This window comes from Haliotis rufescens, unplaced genomic scaffold (assembly GCF_023055435.1).
Source record: "Haliotis rufescens isolate VD_foot unplaced genomic scaffold, xgHalRufe1.0.p SCAF_6, whole genome shotgun sequence".
In the NCBI taxonomy this organism is placed as follows: Eukaryota; Metazoa; Mollusca; class Gastropoda; order Lepetellida; family Haliotidae; genus Haliotis; species Haliotis rufescens.
In genome coordinates, this window is record NW_025964334.1 from 28249996 (window position 1) to 28267428 (window position 17433).

Consider the following 17433-nt stretch of genomic DNA (forward strand, 5'->3'; position numbering starts at 1 on the left):
GGATTTTCCTTCATAAATGTATAGATATGATTGGCCTTGTACACCGAATGGAATATTTTTTGGCAGATAATCGAGACTGGTTAATATCTGGTGTTGATGTTCCATATTTCCCATTCTTTATTACAATCGACAATTCACAATTCAAAAAGTCTTTTATATATCGTGTTCTCTAAAAGCATGACTCGTGACGCTTACGACCGATGGCTAAGTTAATTCTACTGGTTTGAGCGGAACCGTCTTGTTACAAGTTGCACCTGAAGACAGGATCGACCCTGAGGCATCGGGTTTCTCTACTCCAGAATCGGTATGCAGAGTTATGTCCCTTGGACACATCAGAAACCTATGATCGTGGGTTCTTTCTCGCCTACACTGCCCCATGTATTGCCACGAGATTCACCAACGTACACTCATTCACTTGCTCCGTTTGTCACATCGTCTTGTCACTCATTCTCCCTCATTCACAAACTGTGACACTCTCTGCCCCATTCACAAACTGCCATTCCCTCAGCTGTCCCTCTATAGGATCTTGCGTCAGGTAACCGTTGTCCGATCGAGCGAAGCATATGGATCAGCATACCTGCTTTATGTATCTCACATAACGAACATAAACAGGTAGTTCCGAATAGAGATAATGAATGCCACGCTCTTATGTTTTTGTGGATATCTTATTCACTATGTCGTTTAAGAGAGGTACTATCGAGGGTATAATTGTCTTCTGTGTCGAGGTGGTAGAAAAGGGAAGACGAATCGTGTTAGAAACCTGACGTCGGATTGGCTCCAGAACACAACATTCACTTGACGCTCAATGCAGGGTTTGACAGGTTTGAGCAGAGAGGTTTCGTGTCAAGTAAAAGATCGCGTCTCATTGTGATTGTCTGCTATCCAAACAGATAATCACCTGACCCTCTGAACTTGTGACAAACACAGATCAGACACAATACTAAGATGAAATACTAAGATAAATGCGGATCAACTGCCTATCTTAAGGGAGTAAGTATGAATGTTATCAGCCATGTCAAGTTATCAGCTGAGACAAACGTAGAGATTCTCCACCACGGGACGGTGTGGTTAACGCTTTCGCTCGCCACGCCAAAGGCCCGGGCTCGTTCACCACATTGGAAATTGGTGTCCCCCGACGTGATATTGCTGGAATACTGCTAACAGCGGCGTAAAACCATAATCACTCACCCTACCAAGGACTGTCTCATAATAGAATATTCATGTTTCTTTTCACCCTGTGTAGATTCAGGATCAGAATACTTCAACTCATGGGCGGATACAGAGGGGGGCACACACACCCCACACACCTTTTTATTTCGAAAAAAAATCTTTATTTCTGTAAAAATTACCACCATAGACAATAAATAGATCTTAATTGTGCACCCCCCTTTTCAACAAAGCTGTATCCGCCCATGCAACTGTATCTCATGTTTGACCAAACCGATGGTCGGATGCCTCGGCTCTGAGTGTTTGCTGACTGCGCGTCATCGTAACACGATGGCGTACATCGTTGCTGATGCGTTCAGTCTCTTGTTTTGCCTTGTCTAGATTCATGATTTATAGCCCAAATTCACCTCACCTCACCCCGGCATTGATGTCACACCAATAAGGGGCCGCAATTCGCTGTGCAGAGTTTCGTCCCTTGGATGTGCAGAACCTATTATCATGGGTTTGAATCCCAGATCCTACCTGATTATGTGGATACGTTGACAGCACCATACCCATGGTCCTGGGTTTCAACAATGTGTCAAATGTCTAAGACCTGCATCACGTCGGGCTTTCCTCTCACTTCAATCTGATACGCCATGATTATTCAAAATGGGTGAAACCAAGCTCACTCACTCACAACACAATAACAAACAAATAACTCTACCGCGTCAACGATATATCGTTTCCTGTCCCAACCAAACCCTTTTCAACCTAACCAAAACGTATTCTTTGATTTCAGTACGTTAAAGTACATTTTATTAAAGTTTCTATTTCCCCTTCATCTTTGTCACGATTGAGTTAAACCCTCAACATAATATGCACCGAATGATGATCGGGTAAATTTTATACTGTTATTTCCGGATATCTCACCTGTATAACAGTATTTCATGCTTCAGCGGAAAACCAATTAAAATGGCGATAGTATTACCAAGAACTCAACTCCGCGCCGACTCACCGAACTTCCTTTCGCATGATCACTCCGCGGATAAAGTCGAAAATCCGTCACGCATATAGTAAACACGGAAAAGGATTTTAAGTACATCAACTGCTTTGAAGTAGCCCACGTAACGCTTACATGCGCTCATCACAGAAATAGCTTTATATGATTGTTATAAACCAGGATTAAACCACAAAGCTGTGATATATCGTCAAGTTGCCTCGCTGATGTAACGCTTTAACGCTGAACGAAGCGTCAGTCGTGTGTAAGGAACTATCTATTAATGACTGCTTACACCTTCAATCGATTTCATTTCTTGGTTAGAAGAACTGAGCCTAATTAAATTTTCCAACTTAAGTTAACGAGTGCCAGTCTTGCGTGTTAGGGCTTACAGCGACGGGGGATACTGGCTTTACGTCAGTTCAGTCAGACAGCTATGTGGGTTAGTCAAAAAAGACCGATCAACTGAAGAATGTTTCCCAATACGGAATTGGAAAAAAACGTTATTGAAATGTGCTTCAATCTAATTGTGACAAAATCCTATTTGCTAGATAATGTGCAATCTGGGTGTTTCGGTATAAGGTTATAGCGTGAAGATCCTCCCTTTTTTTTAAAATAGTGCGAGGACCATTTGACATAAAATCTAATAACAGCCTAACGTAGAGCTTTTACCGTGATTAATACGCGAATGTTTCGAGCAAAACAAATCATTTGATATGATTTGTTAACTTGGTGTTCTACGGTAGATTCGCATAAAATATTGATTGATCTTGGTCACGTCAGAATTACATTTGACTTATTTGGAGTACGGAAAACCGTTATATAATGACTTATTTGGAGTACAGAAACCCGTTACATAATGACTTATTTGGAGTACAGAAAACCGTTATATAATGACTTATTTGGAGTACAGAAAACCGTTATATATTGACTTATTTGGAGTTCAGAAACCCGTTATATATTGACTTATTTGGAGTACAGAAAACCGTTATATAATGACTTATTTGGAGTACAGAAAACCGTTATATAATGCAGTACTACGCTCATGAAAGTCGGTCAAACCGTAATACTTGTTCCTTTGTACCCAGCGTTGGTCGATAATTGTAACATATCCCATTGGTTTGTCTGTTCCAGTGTGTTTGACCCCAAACCAAATCACACATATATCTCACATCGCTCATATTCTCACTCGTCTCTTCTCATTCTCGCACATTATCACTCTCGTTCTCACACAATATCACCCTCATTCTTAAACAAGACCACGCTAATTCTGACACACGACTACTCTCTCATTCTCATACTATATCACTCTCATTCTCAAACAGTATCACGCTTACTGTCAAACTATATCACTTTCATTCTCAAACTATATCACTCTCATTCTCATACTATATCACTCTCATTCTCATACTATATCACTCTCATTCTCATACTATATCACTCTCATTCTCATACTATATCACTCTCATTCTCAAACAGTATCACGCTAACTGTCAAACAATATCACTCTCATTCTCAAACAATATCACTCTGTCAAACAAGGCCACTCTTATTCTAACACAAGGCTACTCTCCCATTCTCTTTTGAGATCAATCTCATTCTCAAACAAGACACTCGCTCATTCTCACATGAAGCTATTCTCTTCCTCAAACAATATCACTCTAATTCTCAAACAAGGCCGCTCTTATTCCAACAAAATGCCACTCTCCAATTCTCATTCAATATCACTCTAATTCTCAAACAAGGCCGCTCTTATTCCAACAAAATGCCGCTCTCCCATTCTCATTCAATATCACTCTTATTCTTAAACAAGGCATCCGCTCTTCCTAACACAAGGTCAATATCTTATTCTCATACAAGGTTCACTCTCATTCTCTTACAATATCACTCTAATTCTCTTGCAGTGTCGCTCTCATTCTTTTACAATGTCGCTCTCATTCTCACTCAAGACACTCTCTCATTTTCAAACAATGCCACTCTCTCATTCTTACACAATGCTGTTCTCTCATTCTCAAAGAGTGTCCCTCTCATTGTCACACGAGGATACTCTCTCATTCTCGATATGACTCTCATTCTCAAACAAGGCAACTCTCGTTCCCACACAAGACACTGTCTCATCTTATATTGACAACACCAGTTTGGAGCATCACGTGCTAAGCGCGTGCCTACAGCGATTACACCAGGAGTGTGACTTTCCGGTAGCACTTCTTCATTTGATTAGGTCGTTTAAAGCATTACCGCGGAACGCACCCTTGGAAGCTATCAGAATTAGCCCACATTAATTCTTAATGCCAATGGGCTCCTTCAGAATGTGATGACCATGATCACGAAGAAGCAACTCACGAACGTAGTAATCGGATGATTATGTATAGGAGAAAACACACCTGGCCCCTAAACCCCCTCTCTGACATCACTCACGAGCTCCGTGATACCTCATCTCGGCAAAATAGAACTTTGCTAATCTGGACTCGGGATGACTGACGGATCCAATGATTAACCCCCACTTTGTAACGTTAATCCGGACCTCGACATTCCGCACATGCTGTGTTGGTAAATAGCAACCTACCAACTGACAAAAACGTTTCAAAAGAGTTTTTGTTTTAGGATTATTGATTACATTATCACCCCGTTCATCGTTTATCATCAGCTGATAAATACGGAATTAATGGATGTGGGTTGTGGATCGTCACGATAGAATTGATGTCGATGCTAAGTGGTTTACAGAGCACGTCTACACATCCGATTGTCTACACATGAAATAGTTTAAAAACCTATATAATCTTTACCTCAATCGATCACCCCCAACTACCTTTACTTTATGTCCTCGAGGGTGAACTGTGAATAAAATTTCCAGCTCGAGAATGAAAACTTTCGCTCAAGAATCTTTAATCAAAGTTCACTTTCGATGAAGCTCTATAAACGCGAGGAAGGAAGGTTAAAGAGGGAGTGGAAGCTGATAAAATCCATGGATCAATTTCATTTCAGTTCAGTTTATATGTCAGGGGCGGTTCGATAGGTAAGTGGTAAAGGTGTTCGCTCGTTACGCCGCGGGGCCAGGTTCGATTACCGAGTCATTATGTAAAGCCTATTTCTGGTATCCCACGCCGTGATATTGTTGTAATTGCGAAAAGCGGCTTCAAATCCATTCCTCTGCTATGACTGACAAATAAATCTACAAAACGCAAAGCAGGTGCCCTAATGATTCGCCAGTGCATAACGCTCCCACAAGTCCCTCTCCTTATTCCTACAGTAGAGAGAGATCTTACTGATTTTATAATAGAACTCTAGTGTAGAACAACCTTCTCGAGCGCCATCAGATTTGTAAACATTTATCGGTTTTCTAAAATGAGATAAGGCGCAAGATTCAGCAACGGTACACAAGGATATATCTGCCCTAAGGAATGGCTAATGTCAGTCAAAGGATTTTTAATGTGGATATGTCGTAAACAAATCCTACATGACATTTCACGATTTTGAAAAGTGAGAATAAATCGATGTGGAGCGATTATTAAAAACAATTTAGGAATCTCTTGTTCAGTCACAGTTTTTAGATAAAGATAATATTATCTAAATTTTATAAGATTAAAGTGTATCATTCTGCAACAGGGGTTCTCACGTTTCTTTACTGAATTGCCTTTGGAAATTCATGAACTAACATTGAACAATTCCACTCAAATAAATTCCCCCCTGGGAAGGTACGTAAGTGCGGTATCATTCAAAGTATCTTTTCATTTTGCTGTGATTTTAATCGTAGCATTTTTGTTGATTTTAACTGTTTGGCTAATCTTTCTGATCATCGCCAGTAGCCCGAAGGATAGTGTAAATCCTGCTGGGGACCATGTAGGTAGCAGAAGTACCGTAAGTCCCCATGGTCCCTAGTATGGTGGCCTAACTTTGGTTGCTGGCGATCTACAGCCCGTTTTTATACTGTGTCGTCTGATATAATTTGATCATTTTATTGCTCTAAAATTAGTTTTTAAAATTATAATCTGTGATATATTGCTAATTGTTGTACTGTCCTTCGGCGACAGGTTTTTATATATAATATAAATGTTTAACTTGTTCAAGTCACGATATGGCTGAAATAGTGCCGATGTGACTTTAAATATTAACTCACTCACTCACTCAAATAAATTCTGCCGCGTCTGTTTTCAACACGAATCTAAAGTGGGCGGTAGTGTTAGGCACAGAGGTGAGGTGAGGTGAAATTGGGTTTAACGTCGCGTCCAAGATTATTGCACTTATATAGCGACGTGCATGCACGTGTATGTGTGTGTGTGGCTGCTTTTACTAGTCCGGACTGATGCCGATTTATAGTGCTAGCTCACTGAGATACCATGCCGCAGTTTAACATGAATACCCCACTCAAACACAGTATACTGACTCCGAGCCGACCAGTCCTTGTTTTAGCCCCTTAATGCCGAGCGCCAGACAGGGTAACAACAAGTACAATCTTTTAACGTCTTTTTGTATGACGCGGCCCGGGATCGAACCCTGGACCTTCCGCTCTCCGGGCGGACGCTCTACCACAAGACCACGGAGGCGGTCGTTAGGCGCAGAAATTAGACGTGTTGGAAACCTGTAGTAAGAAACCCAAATTCGCCCTGTTGCTGTTTGTCAACATCATACAGCTCGGGTGGCCCAATCGTCCTAGGCGCCGCGATTCGCTGTGCACGCTGTGCACGCTGTGCATTCCCCTGGGCACGCCGGATACCTATGGTTTTGGTTCGAATCCCGGTTCGCCCCTATTATGTTTCTAGGTTTGTCAGCACCATACCCGTGCTCGTGGGTTTCATCAACGTGGTGAACGTCTAAGACCTGCATCACTTCGGGTTTTCCTCCCACATTACCCTGACACGTCGTGGTATTACTGGAACACTGTATAACGGCGTTAAACCAAATGCGCTCTCCTCCAGTGCATTCGTCACCACTCGCCCCTTTCCGTAACCTGCAAGAAGACGCTTCCCCCTATCGATGAATGCCATGTGCGAAAATGCGGCAAACCAATCAGATTGCGCGTATGATTTCAAGTACTTCGGTCAGAGAATCCCTCAGGAATAATTTTTGATTTTACACGTCTTGCATCTGAAAATATACTCTAGATACGTTAAATGTGTTCAATCATACTGTATGAATACCAAAAGTCCTGATGTGTTTTGAATAGCATCTGGAATATATATGACATTGGGGGACATATACGTGAATCATTACGCAACGAGTTGACAATTCTTTTAACTATGCCCGTTTGCGCTTAGACCGAACCAAGTCGCACAAATAGCCAGGAGAGGGGCATGAGTCGCTCTTCGGCTTGTCCCGGAATAACACGAGTTGGTCACGAATGTCCTTGTATGGTCAGCGTCTGAAAATGAGGCTTCAGTGCGTTCGCCATTGTCTCTGCATTGATTAGATGTGCCGCCTTAAGCAATGGACTCGAGTAATTTGGTTCAATGTTTCAATAATTATCGGCAGCCACAGAGTGTATTCATGAACCATCATATTGACCTTGTCCCGCTGTGATCAAAATAGTCTCATGTTTATTTGTCATCGATAAAATTGTCGATAACTCGATAATATCAACGTCGTCATGACGTCATTTATTTATATGTACCGGTTTGCTGACCGCGGCCTTCACACACAATGATAGAAGTGACAGAGACGGGGAGAAAGGGGATAATTAATTATATGTACTCTGTCTGCCTGAGTGTGTGTGTGTGTGTGTGTGTGTGTGTGTGTGTGAGAGAGAGAGAGAGAGAGAGAGAGAGAGAGAGAGAGAGAGAGAGAGAGAGAGAGAGAGAGAGACAGACAGACAGAGACAGACAGACCCAAAGACTTCTTTGTAGCTGACTCGGCAGAATAAATAAATGCTACTGATTTAGCTGATGGGAGGAGAGGGTCTACAGAGAGAGGGAGAGAGAGAGAAACACAGAGAGAGAGAGAGAGAGACAGAGGGACAGAGAGACACACAGAGAGACAGAGTGACCCAAAGACTTCTTTGTAGCTGACTCGGCAGAATTAATAAATGCTACTCATGTAGCTGATGGGGAGGAGAGGGTCTACACAGAGAGAGAGAGAGAGAGAGAGAGAGAGAGACAGAGAGAGAGAGAGTGAGAGAGAGTGACAGACAGACAGACAAACAGACAGACAGACAAAGACAGAGTGACCCAAAGACTTCTTTGTAGCTGACTCAGCATAATTAATAAATGCTATTGATGTCGCTGATGGAGAGGAGAGGGTCTACAGAGGTAGCTGCTCTTTAACGCGACATATTACTTGTGGAGGGACTTTTGTATATCTCGGGGGCCTTTGACCCGACCCCGGCGTTCTAAGCATTCGCTATCACCTGTGAATAATCGCTCCTACTTTATTCAAACCCATCGCCTTTGACAACCCTGTCAACTGTGCGGATGCATATTGACACGACGGCAATCGAGATAATTGATCGATGTCTTCTTTGATCGGAGAAATGAGAGAAACGCAGCGCGAACTGTGTTGTGATAAGATTTCCACCGATTACAACGTTCTTATCGGGTCAGACCTCATGGAAGTTTCATCGTTCCCACTTTCTTCCTTCCTTTTGTCCACCACTTTATAGACGGGTTATCTCTGGGCTCTGTGCGGTGGCTTGACAGGCCGCAGGTCTAGGTTATTAATTATCTTAGGCCCATTTCTTGTGAGCCCCGCCGTGATATTTCTGGAATATTGCTAAAAGCGGCGTAAAACCATACTCACGCACTATTACTTTGAGGCTCACGAAGCCGTTGCTTCAGTCGTTGCTTTAGGTATATCGATGATCTGATATCGGTCAATAACAATCAAATAGTCAATTCCCTTCCACTGATTTACCCACCTGAACTAGAAATAAAGGAGACCAGTGAGACCGCATCAGCTGTTTCATATTTAGATCTATGTATAAAGATGTAGAGTGACAAAACACTCGCCACAAGACTGTATGACATGAGGGATGACTTCAACTGTCCAACTGGCAACTTTCCCTTCATGTCGAGGAGTAGTCCTGCAGCTCCAGCCTTTGGTGTTTACATTTCACATCTTTTAAATAATACAATCGGGCATGCTCTTTCTACCCAGATTTCAAACAGCGTTATACGACTCTTGCTCTCAATGTGTTTGATCAAGGTTGCAACATTAAAGGCCTCAGTAAAGATTTCAGAAAGTTTTATGGGAGACATGTGGAGGACATTTCCAAATTTGACGCATCAGTGACAAAAATGATGTCCGCTGCAATTCCTTATTTTGACTTGTACCATATATTCCCGTGTTTTATCAGATGAACAATTGACTTGCCTTTTTATGTGTTTGTGACGGGTGCCACCGATGGGGCAGGATACGCTCTCCTTTTCGCGAACACATGGTATCATCACTTTTTGATAGTGATTCATAAACACATGCCCATGATATTGTCGGAATCATAAAATCGACTCTGTTTTATGCAGAGATTTCTATTGGATATGGAAAGGGTTTTGTCACTTTATTGCAACAACAAAAACTTCCTTGCCCTATAAAAAGATGAAACTGCTACTGATCGCTGAGCGCAGGTTGCTTTCTCCTCCGCGGGGAATAGATAAGTTCAAGTGATTTATTTGACGAGTATAGAGACTGACAACATCATTTACAGAGACATTAGAAAGGCAAACAAGTGTAATTGTTTTCTGCCAAACAAGAAAGCAGCCCTTTATAAACGTCTCGCGATAGAACGAGTCGCTAGTCAACATGATTGACGGACTATCACTTTAGTATCAACACGAGAAAGAGTTATTGATATTTTGAAATTGGTTATAATACTTTCTTGGCTTCCGTCGCGACTATGACGACCAGAGTGTCTGTGGAGAGGAGAAGGAGTGCCCGAGTTCTGTGTTTAACTGAGTTGTGGTCGCTTGCACTTTTACCTGCTCTAAGACGATCGTTCAAAGAGAGTTGAACACAGTTCGCTGCTTTCCAACGGGCTTCCAGACAATGTCCGGTAGGGGCTTAACTTTGAGAGGGAACTTTGAAGTAACTTCAATGGTGCTCTATTTGAGGTACTGTTTAAGGTAGCCTTTTGAGGCTTGTTTCAGTTGCTGCTGAACTAACACCTGCTTGTTTAAATCTTCTACGCATCCCAAGTCCTAAACATCCAAAGTGCAAAGTCGTAATAGTTATAACAATGGTGTATGTGCTGAAAGGGATCTTTATTTATGTCACGTGTTATTTTAGGCCTTTGAGCCTTTGGGTGTCGCTCGATGGCTTCCTCCAAACACGCTTACAGCCAATGTAATGTCATTTGGGCTGTTTACATGACACTTTTTGTGGTCATAGCCAGCTTTAGCTAAAAGAGTTTCGACCTCATCAACATTGTGTTATTGTTGGGTTAAATCAATCCGATGCCTTAAGAGTCTTATGAAGTTAAAATTGAACCAAGAAAAGTCAATTTGGTGAAAATTATATTTTAGGAATTGAAACATTGTACATGTGTTTTATTTATTTACAATACGGATATCCCTCCTTGAGATCTGAGTGAGTGGGTGAGGTTTTAAGCCTCTTTCAGCAATATTCCAACAACATCATGACGGCACTACAACATCCCCGACGTAGCTACAAAACCCTCCACGTCGCTACAACACCCTACGACATCGCAAACGTCGCACCAAAATCATTGACAAGACCCTTCACGTCGCTACAACACCCGTGACGGCTCTACGACATCGCAAACGTCACGACAACATAATTGACAAGACCCTTCACATCGCTACAACACCGGTGACGACGCTACGACATCCCTTACGTCGCGACAATATACTCGACATCGCTTCAACACCCGTAACGGCGTAACAGCATCCTCGACTTAGCTCACGTCGCTACAACACCCATGGCGGAGCTACGACATCCCCGACGTAGCTACAAGAACCTTCATATCGCTACGACACCCGTGACGGCGTTACGGCAATCGTGACCGCGGTACGATACCCAACGTGGCGACAACATCCCCGACGTTCCTTCAACACCCATAACGGAGTGACAACATCGCCGACGTATAACTACAACAACCCTGAGAGATCCTCACAAACCCTACACACTCTCAGACTTCAGATAAACATAGCATGTCCTTCAAAATATTTCCGTCTCACGACCACATTATTCAATTCCTTTATGGGGACTTCAAGCTCGGCTCGGAGCGTTCGCCCATCTCGGAGGATTCGATACAAACAAGATAATCCCCTCCAGATATTTTGGTCTATTCCTTCCGCCGGCAGCGTGTGTGTGTACAGGTTCCCAAGCAACAATGATCTGTCTACATCACATGAGATCTGCCAGGCCTCATCAGAAACGTGGAGACGTCAAATGCAGTAGATGATGTCGGCACGACGGGGGTAATAACGTGCTACTGATGCCGCCGCGAGACGTAGTCCCTATAGGATCGGTTCATCTGATACGACTTGGACAATTGTAACCTGCATTATTGACGTTGTCAACAGCAGAAAGAAGCTGCTAGAACTGATTAGATGTTTCCGAAGAAAGATTTTCCACAATCTCAATCAAACATACTATCTAGTCAGAGGTCGCGCTAGCATCAGGGGTTCATAGAGTCAGATTGTGCCGGTTACGACGAATTCAAGGTCGGGGCTAACTCAATGCATATGGTTAAAGTGCTCGCTCTTGATGCCGAAGACAGGGTTCGACTCCCCACATTGGAACGATAAATGCTGGTGATTAGTAGTAGTGGGGCAAGACGAGCATGGGGCAAAACAAGCATGGGACAAGACGAGCATGGGGCAAAACAAGCATGGGACAAGACGAGCATGGGGCAAGACGAGCATGTGGCAAGACGAGCATGGGGCAAGACGAGCATGGGGCAAGATGAGCATGGGACAAGACGAGCATGGGGCAAGACGAGCATGGGGCAAGATGAGCATGGGGCAAGACGAGCATGGGGCAAAACAAGCATGGGACATGACGAGCATGGGGCAAGACGAGCATTAGACAAGACGAGTGTGGGGCAAAACAAGCATGGGGCAAGATGAGCATGGGGCAAGATGAGCATGGGGCAAGACGAGCGTGGGGCAAGACGAACATGGGGCAAAACAAGCATGGGACAAGACGAGCATGGGGCAAGACGAGCATGGGGCAAAACAAGCATAGGGCAAGATGAGCATGGGGCAAGATGAGCATGGGGCAAGACGAGCATGGGGCAAAACAAGCATGGGACAAGACGAGCATTTCAATTTCGGTTTCTGTATGTCAATATATGTATGTCTCTTTCTAAAAATATAAGAGGCTAGTGGTTTAAGCGTTCGATCCTCACGACGAAGATCCGAGTTCGTTTCCCGACATGGATATTATATCTGAAGCCCATTTCTGGTGTCCCCCGCCGTGATATTGCTGGAATATTGCTAAAAGCGGCGTAAAACCATACTCACTCACTCTAAAATTATGAATATATATAATATGATATGAATATATATGAACTATATAGTTAGAGGTGTAAAATTATTTTGCATGCGTTTATGTTACGCAGATGTCCCCATTGCGACGTATAATAACGGAAACGCGAGGGGCTATTAAAACGGAATGAAAAAGAGGAAACATTTCTCATGTGGCACGCTACGTGTTGAAACTTTCATATCACTAACGGTGGGGAGTACTTGATCTTACTGAGAAATCAAGGAAATAGTTATATCTGAAAAAAATATAATATGATACTGTTTAGCTTCCTGTAACCTACGATGAAGTAGACTCGTCCGAATGAAAGAATTATATATGGGGGTGAAAGATTAACAGTAAACTGCTTACTAAATTATATTTACTGCTAATTCTTCAGCCAGAAGTGATGCAAACGTTTACCGCTATTCCCAGTCCCTCCACGGGTACGGTACTGGCAAACCCAGAAACCATAGTTCTGCAACGCCTAAGCGTCGCAACTCTTCTGGGCTGGGCAACCTATACACCCTTTGTGTTAGTGGACCTTGGCTAAGATGACCGTCTTTCGTCATGTACTCTGTTAAAAAAGGTTCGTCATGTATTCAGTAAAAAAGGTACAGCACTTAATGAAAAATTGAATGTCTCCAACAAGTTCTGATTATCATTTCAGAGACCTTGGGATGAACAACATCAGCCATCTTCCAGAGACCATCTTCCGGAAGCTGGAATCCTTGAAAGAGCTGTGAGTTGTATAATGGTGTATAAATCTCAACGCGATCAAACATTTCTTTTTCGGGAACATAATGAATGTTCACGATGAGCGTGTTGATTTGCCGGGAAATCCAAGCAGCGCACCGGACACAGGGCGTTTGTGAAGCGAGCTGAGTGCGTATTAGGATGACACACTCACATTCTCGGTGTTCGGTGAATCCAAGTCTGAAAGCAATTTCTTTTTTTGTAGGCATGCTTTTTTTTTATAAAGACACGTCACCAAGCGTCTGTAATACGTTCAAACGTTGACTTATAAGCTGCCCATATAAGCAAGGAATATACTGCTCTCTCTCTCTCTCTCTCTCTCTCTCTCTCTCTCTCTCTCTCTCTCTCTCTCTCTCTCTCTCTCTGAGCACGTATGTGTCTCTCTGTGTCCGTATCTGCTTGTACCATATCGGTTTTATAGTGTTAGCCCACCATGCTTCAGTTTAACATGAATAGGACCGCCTCTGTGGTCTAGTGGTGGAAGGTCCGCCCGAAAGTTCGATCCCCGGTCGCGTCATACCAAAAGACGTTAAACGATGGCGATTGTTGTTACCCTGCTTGGCGTTCGACATTCAGGGGCGAAAGGGGCTGGTCAGCTCGAGTATACTGTGTCTGAGTGGGGTATTCATGTTAAACTGCTGCATGGTATCTCAGTGGTGTCTCACACGCACGTCGCTATATAAGTGCAATAATCTTGAACGCGACGTTGAAGCCCATTTCAACTCACCTTAACTTAGATGGGGTAGGGGACGGTTGGTGATCGTGGGTTTCAGTCCCAGATTCGCCCCGATTATGTTTATCTAGGTGTGTCACACCATATCCGTTCTCGTTGGCTTCACTGAAGTGGTAAACGTCTGCGACCTGCATCACATCAGACCTGCCTCCCACATCAAGCTGCCACACCGCAGTGATACTGAAATGCTGTTGAAAGCGGCGTTAACCAGAACTCACTCACCTACATGTTCTGAGGTTTCACTTTGGCCGATGTGACGTAACAGTTATGTGGGACGGTGTCCCTAGTCAGCTGCTAGGTATAGAGGGTCAGGATCCAATATCTCCCCTGATTATGATCCTTGGGCTGCCAGCACCATACCCGTGCACAGTGGTAAAGATGCAGGCTTTCCTCTCGGTGAACGGAGGAGAGACTCGTGCTGAAAGTCACAACTGCTGTTCAAGGTGGAACCAGCTGTTGCAAGCTCCAACACTTTACTGCTGTGATATTGCCGGTCACAACACAATGTCCACTCATTTATCCGATCGATCTCCAGTGTCTCATGTGTTCGTTAGCAATGTCACTGAAGGACGAAGTACACTAATGAAATCATCTGACTCACTGAAAGATATTATTTAGTAAATAATCAAATAAATTTCAATAAATTTTGAAATTTTGTGATGAATATTGTCGGAGAAGGTAATATGACTGAATACTAGCCTCATTTCCATCTTACATTTACACGATTTTTTACCTGTGCCTATAAGCATAGCTAGAATGAGAAACATACAGGTTTGGCGGTACTCGTAATATTTGTTCTGTTGAAAGTGGCGATGGGGTAGCCTAGTGGTTAAAGCGTTAGCTCGTCGCGCCGCAGACCCGGGTTCGATTCTCCACATGGGTAAATTGTGTGAAGCACATTTCTGGTGTCCCGCGCCATGATATTGGTGGAGGTGAGGTGAGGTGAGGTGAGGTGAGGTGAGGTGAAATAGGGTTTAACGTCGCGTCCAAGATTATTGTGTGTGTGTGTGTGTGTGTGTGTGTGTGTGTGTGTGTGTGTGTGTGTGTGTGTGTGTGTGTGTGGCTGCTTGTACTAGTCTGGACTGATGCCGATTTATAGTGCTAGCACACTGAGATACCATGCCGCAGTTTAACATGAATACCCCACTCAGACACAATATACTGACTCCGAGCCGACCAGTCCTTGTTTTAACCCCTTCAAGCCGAGCGCCAGACAGGGTAACAACAAGTACCATCTTTTAACGTCTTTTGGTATGACGCGGCTGGGGATCGAACCCCTGATATTGGTGGAATTCTGCTAAGAGTGGTATAAAACAATACTCACTCGCTTGTACAATTAAACGGACGTGTAGCCTCGTTGATCGGGATACTTTATTAAATATCTGCTTCCGTATTGATGAATCAAGGAATATGAAAAACAACAACATATGTTTTAATCAAGAAACATCCGTTTTGACTTATACAGTGTATGCAATAACGAGGTTTCCGCTTTCAGGAAGATTACATGTTCTATATTTGTTTCTAGGCGCCTTGCAAGCAATCACCTCAAGAAGCTCCCCCGACGCCTCTTCCGTAACGTCCGCTACCTCCAGACGCTGTGAGTCGCCTGCTTCAGTTACAACGTTGATTACATTCTTATCCACCGGCATATAATGTGGGGGGATATAGTCATCATCTGGCCTGTCTGTCCGTCTGTCCTTCCGTATGTCGTTTCTGGAGCAGAACTTGAAATCCGTGAAAGATTTTTTATCCAAACCTTGTACATGTATTAATCAGGGGCTGAGGTGAAGTGGTAGCTATTCAGGAATTGAAAAAATATATACTTGTTTCCATGGAAACAAGTTACACTTAGCTGCAATGTGTATCCAAACTTGTATTAGTCAGGGTCTGGAATAGTTCCTTTTGATATTTAGGAACTGTAACTAATTAATGTTTCCCTGTTTCCATGGTAACAAGTTTGACTTTGTCTCTGTTGATAGCGGTGTGTTTATCCGGATTTGTCATCTTCTGATGAGTCATGTTGATATTGTATCACTCATATAAGTTATAATCAGTCTATCAATGTAATATCAGCTTGGCTGATGCGTATGTCGTGGTCCGACGTCCGGTGTCGTTGTTAACGGCATCTCATAACGAAGGATATTGATACCCCAGTTTGTTCAAAATGTTTAAATCTGAACTTTAGTATGAACCCAATTTGGAAAATCCGTTCATTGCGACATTCCTTAAGACAGTTTCTTTTGAAATTGTTTTGGTATGTTGGAACTATGCAGTGGCAATATAATATACTCAACATGAGCACTGTGACATTTTTAAAACAGGACCCTGTTTGGCATGTCTGAATATAAAGAATACCTATGCTGTGCATGGAGGTTGCTTGACGTCTTTGGCAGAATAATTGGGGGAAAATATCGATTCCTAAATTAGACAACTGTTTTCAGATAAGGAAGTACTTCTTTGCTATTTACGAACTTCTACACATTCAAACTGATGTTTTTGTATTTTTATTTCATTTTTGGGAATTCATTAGGTGCAATGCAATTACAAGGAATAATTATTCCCTTGGGAAATCATTACAATGTGGAGATAAAAGCGCGTTAAACTGTAGTAATGAACAAGGGGCAGACTTCTTAACATCTACAGTAAAACGTGTGAGTTTATAGCACTGAATTGTCCACCGCGTTATAAGCGAGGGGACTTTTAAAGTAAACCAACTGTACCAACAGTCGACTGTAGTGAATAAGTAACAGTTTCAGGCGTGATGAAGTCTATGATATGTTGTGCTTTTACATATGGTATAAAATAATAAAATTGAATGAAATATAATAAAAAAAATTCTGTTAATGGTGGTTTTATAGGGAGCTGACAATATTAGTATAGATTGTCCTATGTCGCATATAATCTCATTGTAGTCACCCGTGAAGATTTGGCTAAGAAATGATCTTCAGCCACCCATGTTTGTCGTAAGAGGCGACTATGCTTGTCTTAAGAGGCGACTATGCTTGTCTTAAGAGGCGACTATGCTTGTCTTAAGAGGCGACTATGCTTGTCTTAAGAGGCGACTATGCTTGTCGTAAGAGGCGACTATGCTTGTCTTAAGAGGCGACTATGCTTGTCGTAAGAGGCGACTATGCTTGTCGTAAGAGGCGACTATGCTTGTCTTAAGAGGCGACTATGCTTGTCGTAAGAGGCGACTATGCTTGTCTTAAGAGGCGACTATGCTTGTCGTAAGAGGCGACTATGCTTGTCTTAAGAGGCGACTATGCTTGTCTTAAGAGGCGACTATGCTTGTCGTAAGAGGCGACTATGCTTGTCTTAAGAGGCGACTATGCTTGTCGTAAGAGGCGACTATGCTTGTCGTAAGAGGCGACTCACGGGATTGGGT

General features: G+C 42.9%; 1 protein-coding gene across 1 annotated transcript in view; it reads left to right on the forward strand.

The window, feature by feature from the left end:
- LOC124141078 (leucine-rich repeat-containing G-protein coupled receptor 5-like) overlaps window positions 1–17433 on the forward strand; it is a 152765-nt gene that overhangs the window by 104222 nt on the left and 31110 nt on the right. The window contains exons 3-4 of the mRNA XM_046508973.2: window positions 13230–13301; window positions 15574–15645. Of these exons, the coding sequence (XP_046364929.1) occupies window positions 13230–13301; window positions 15574–15645 (144 nt within the window). The remainder of the gene's footprint in view (window positions 1–13229; window positions 13302–15573; window positions 15646–17433) is intronic.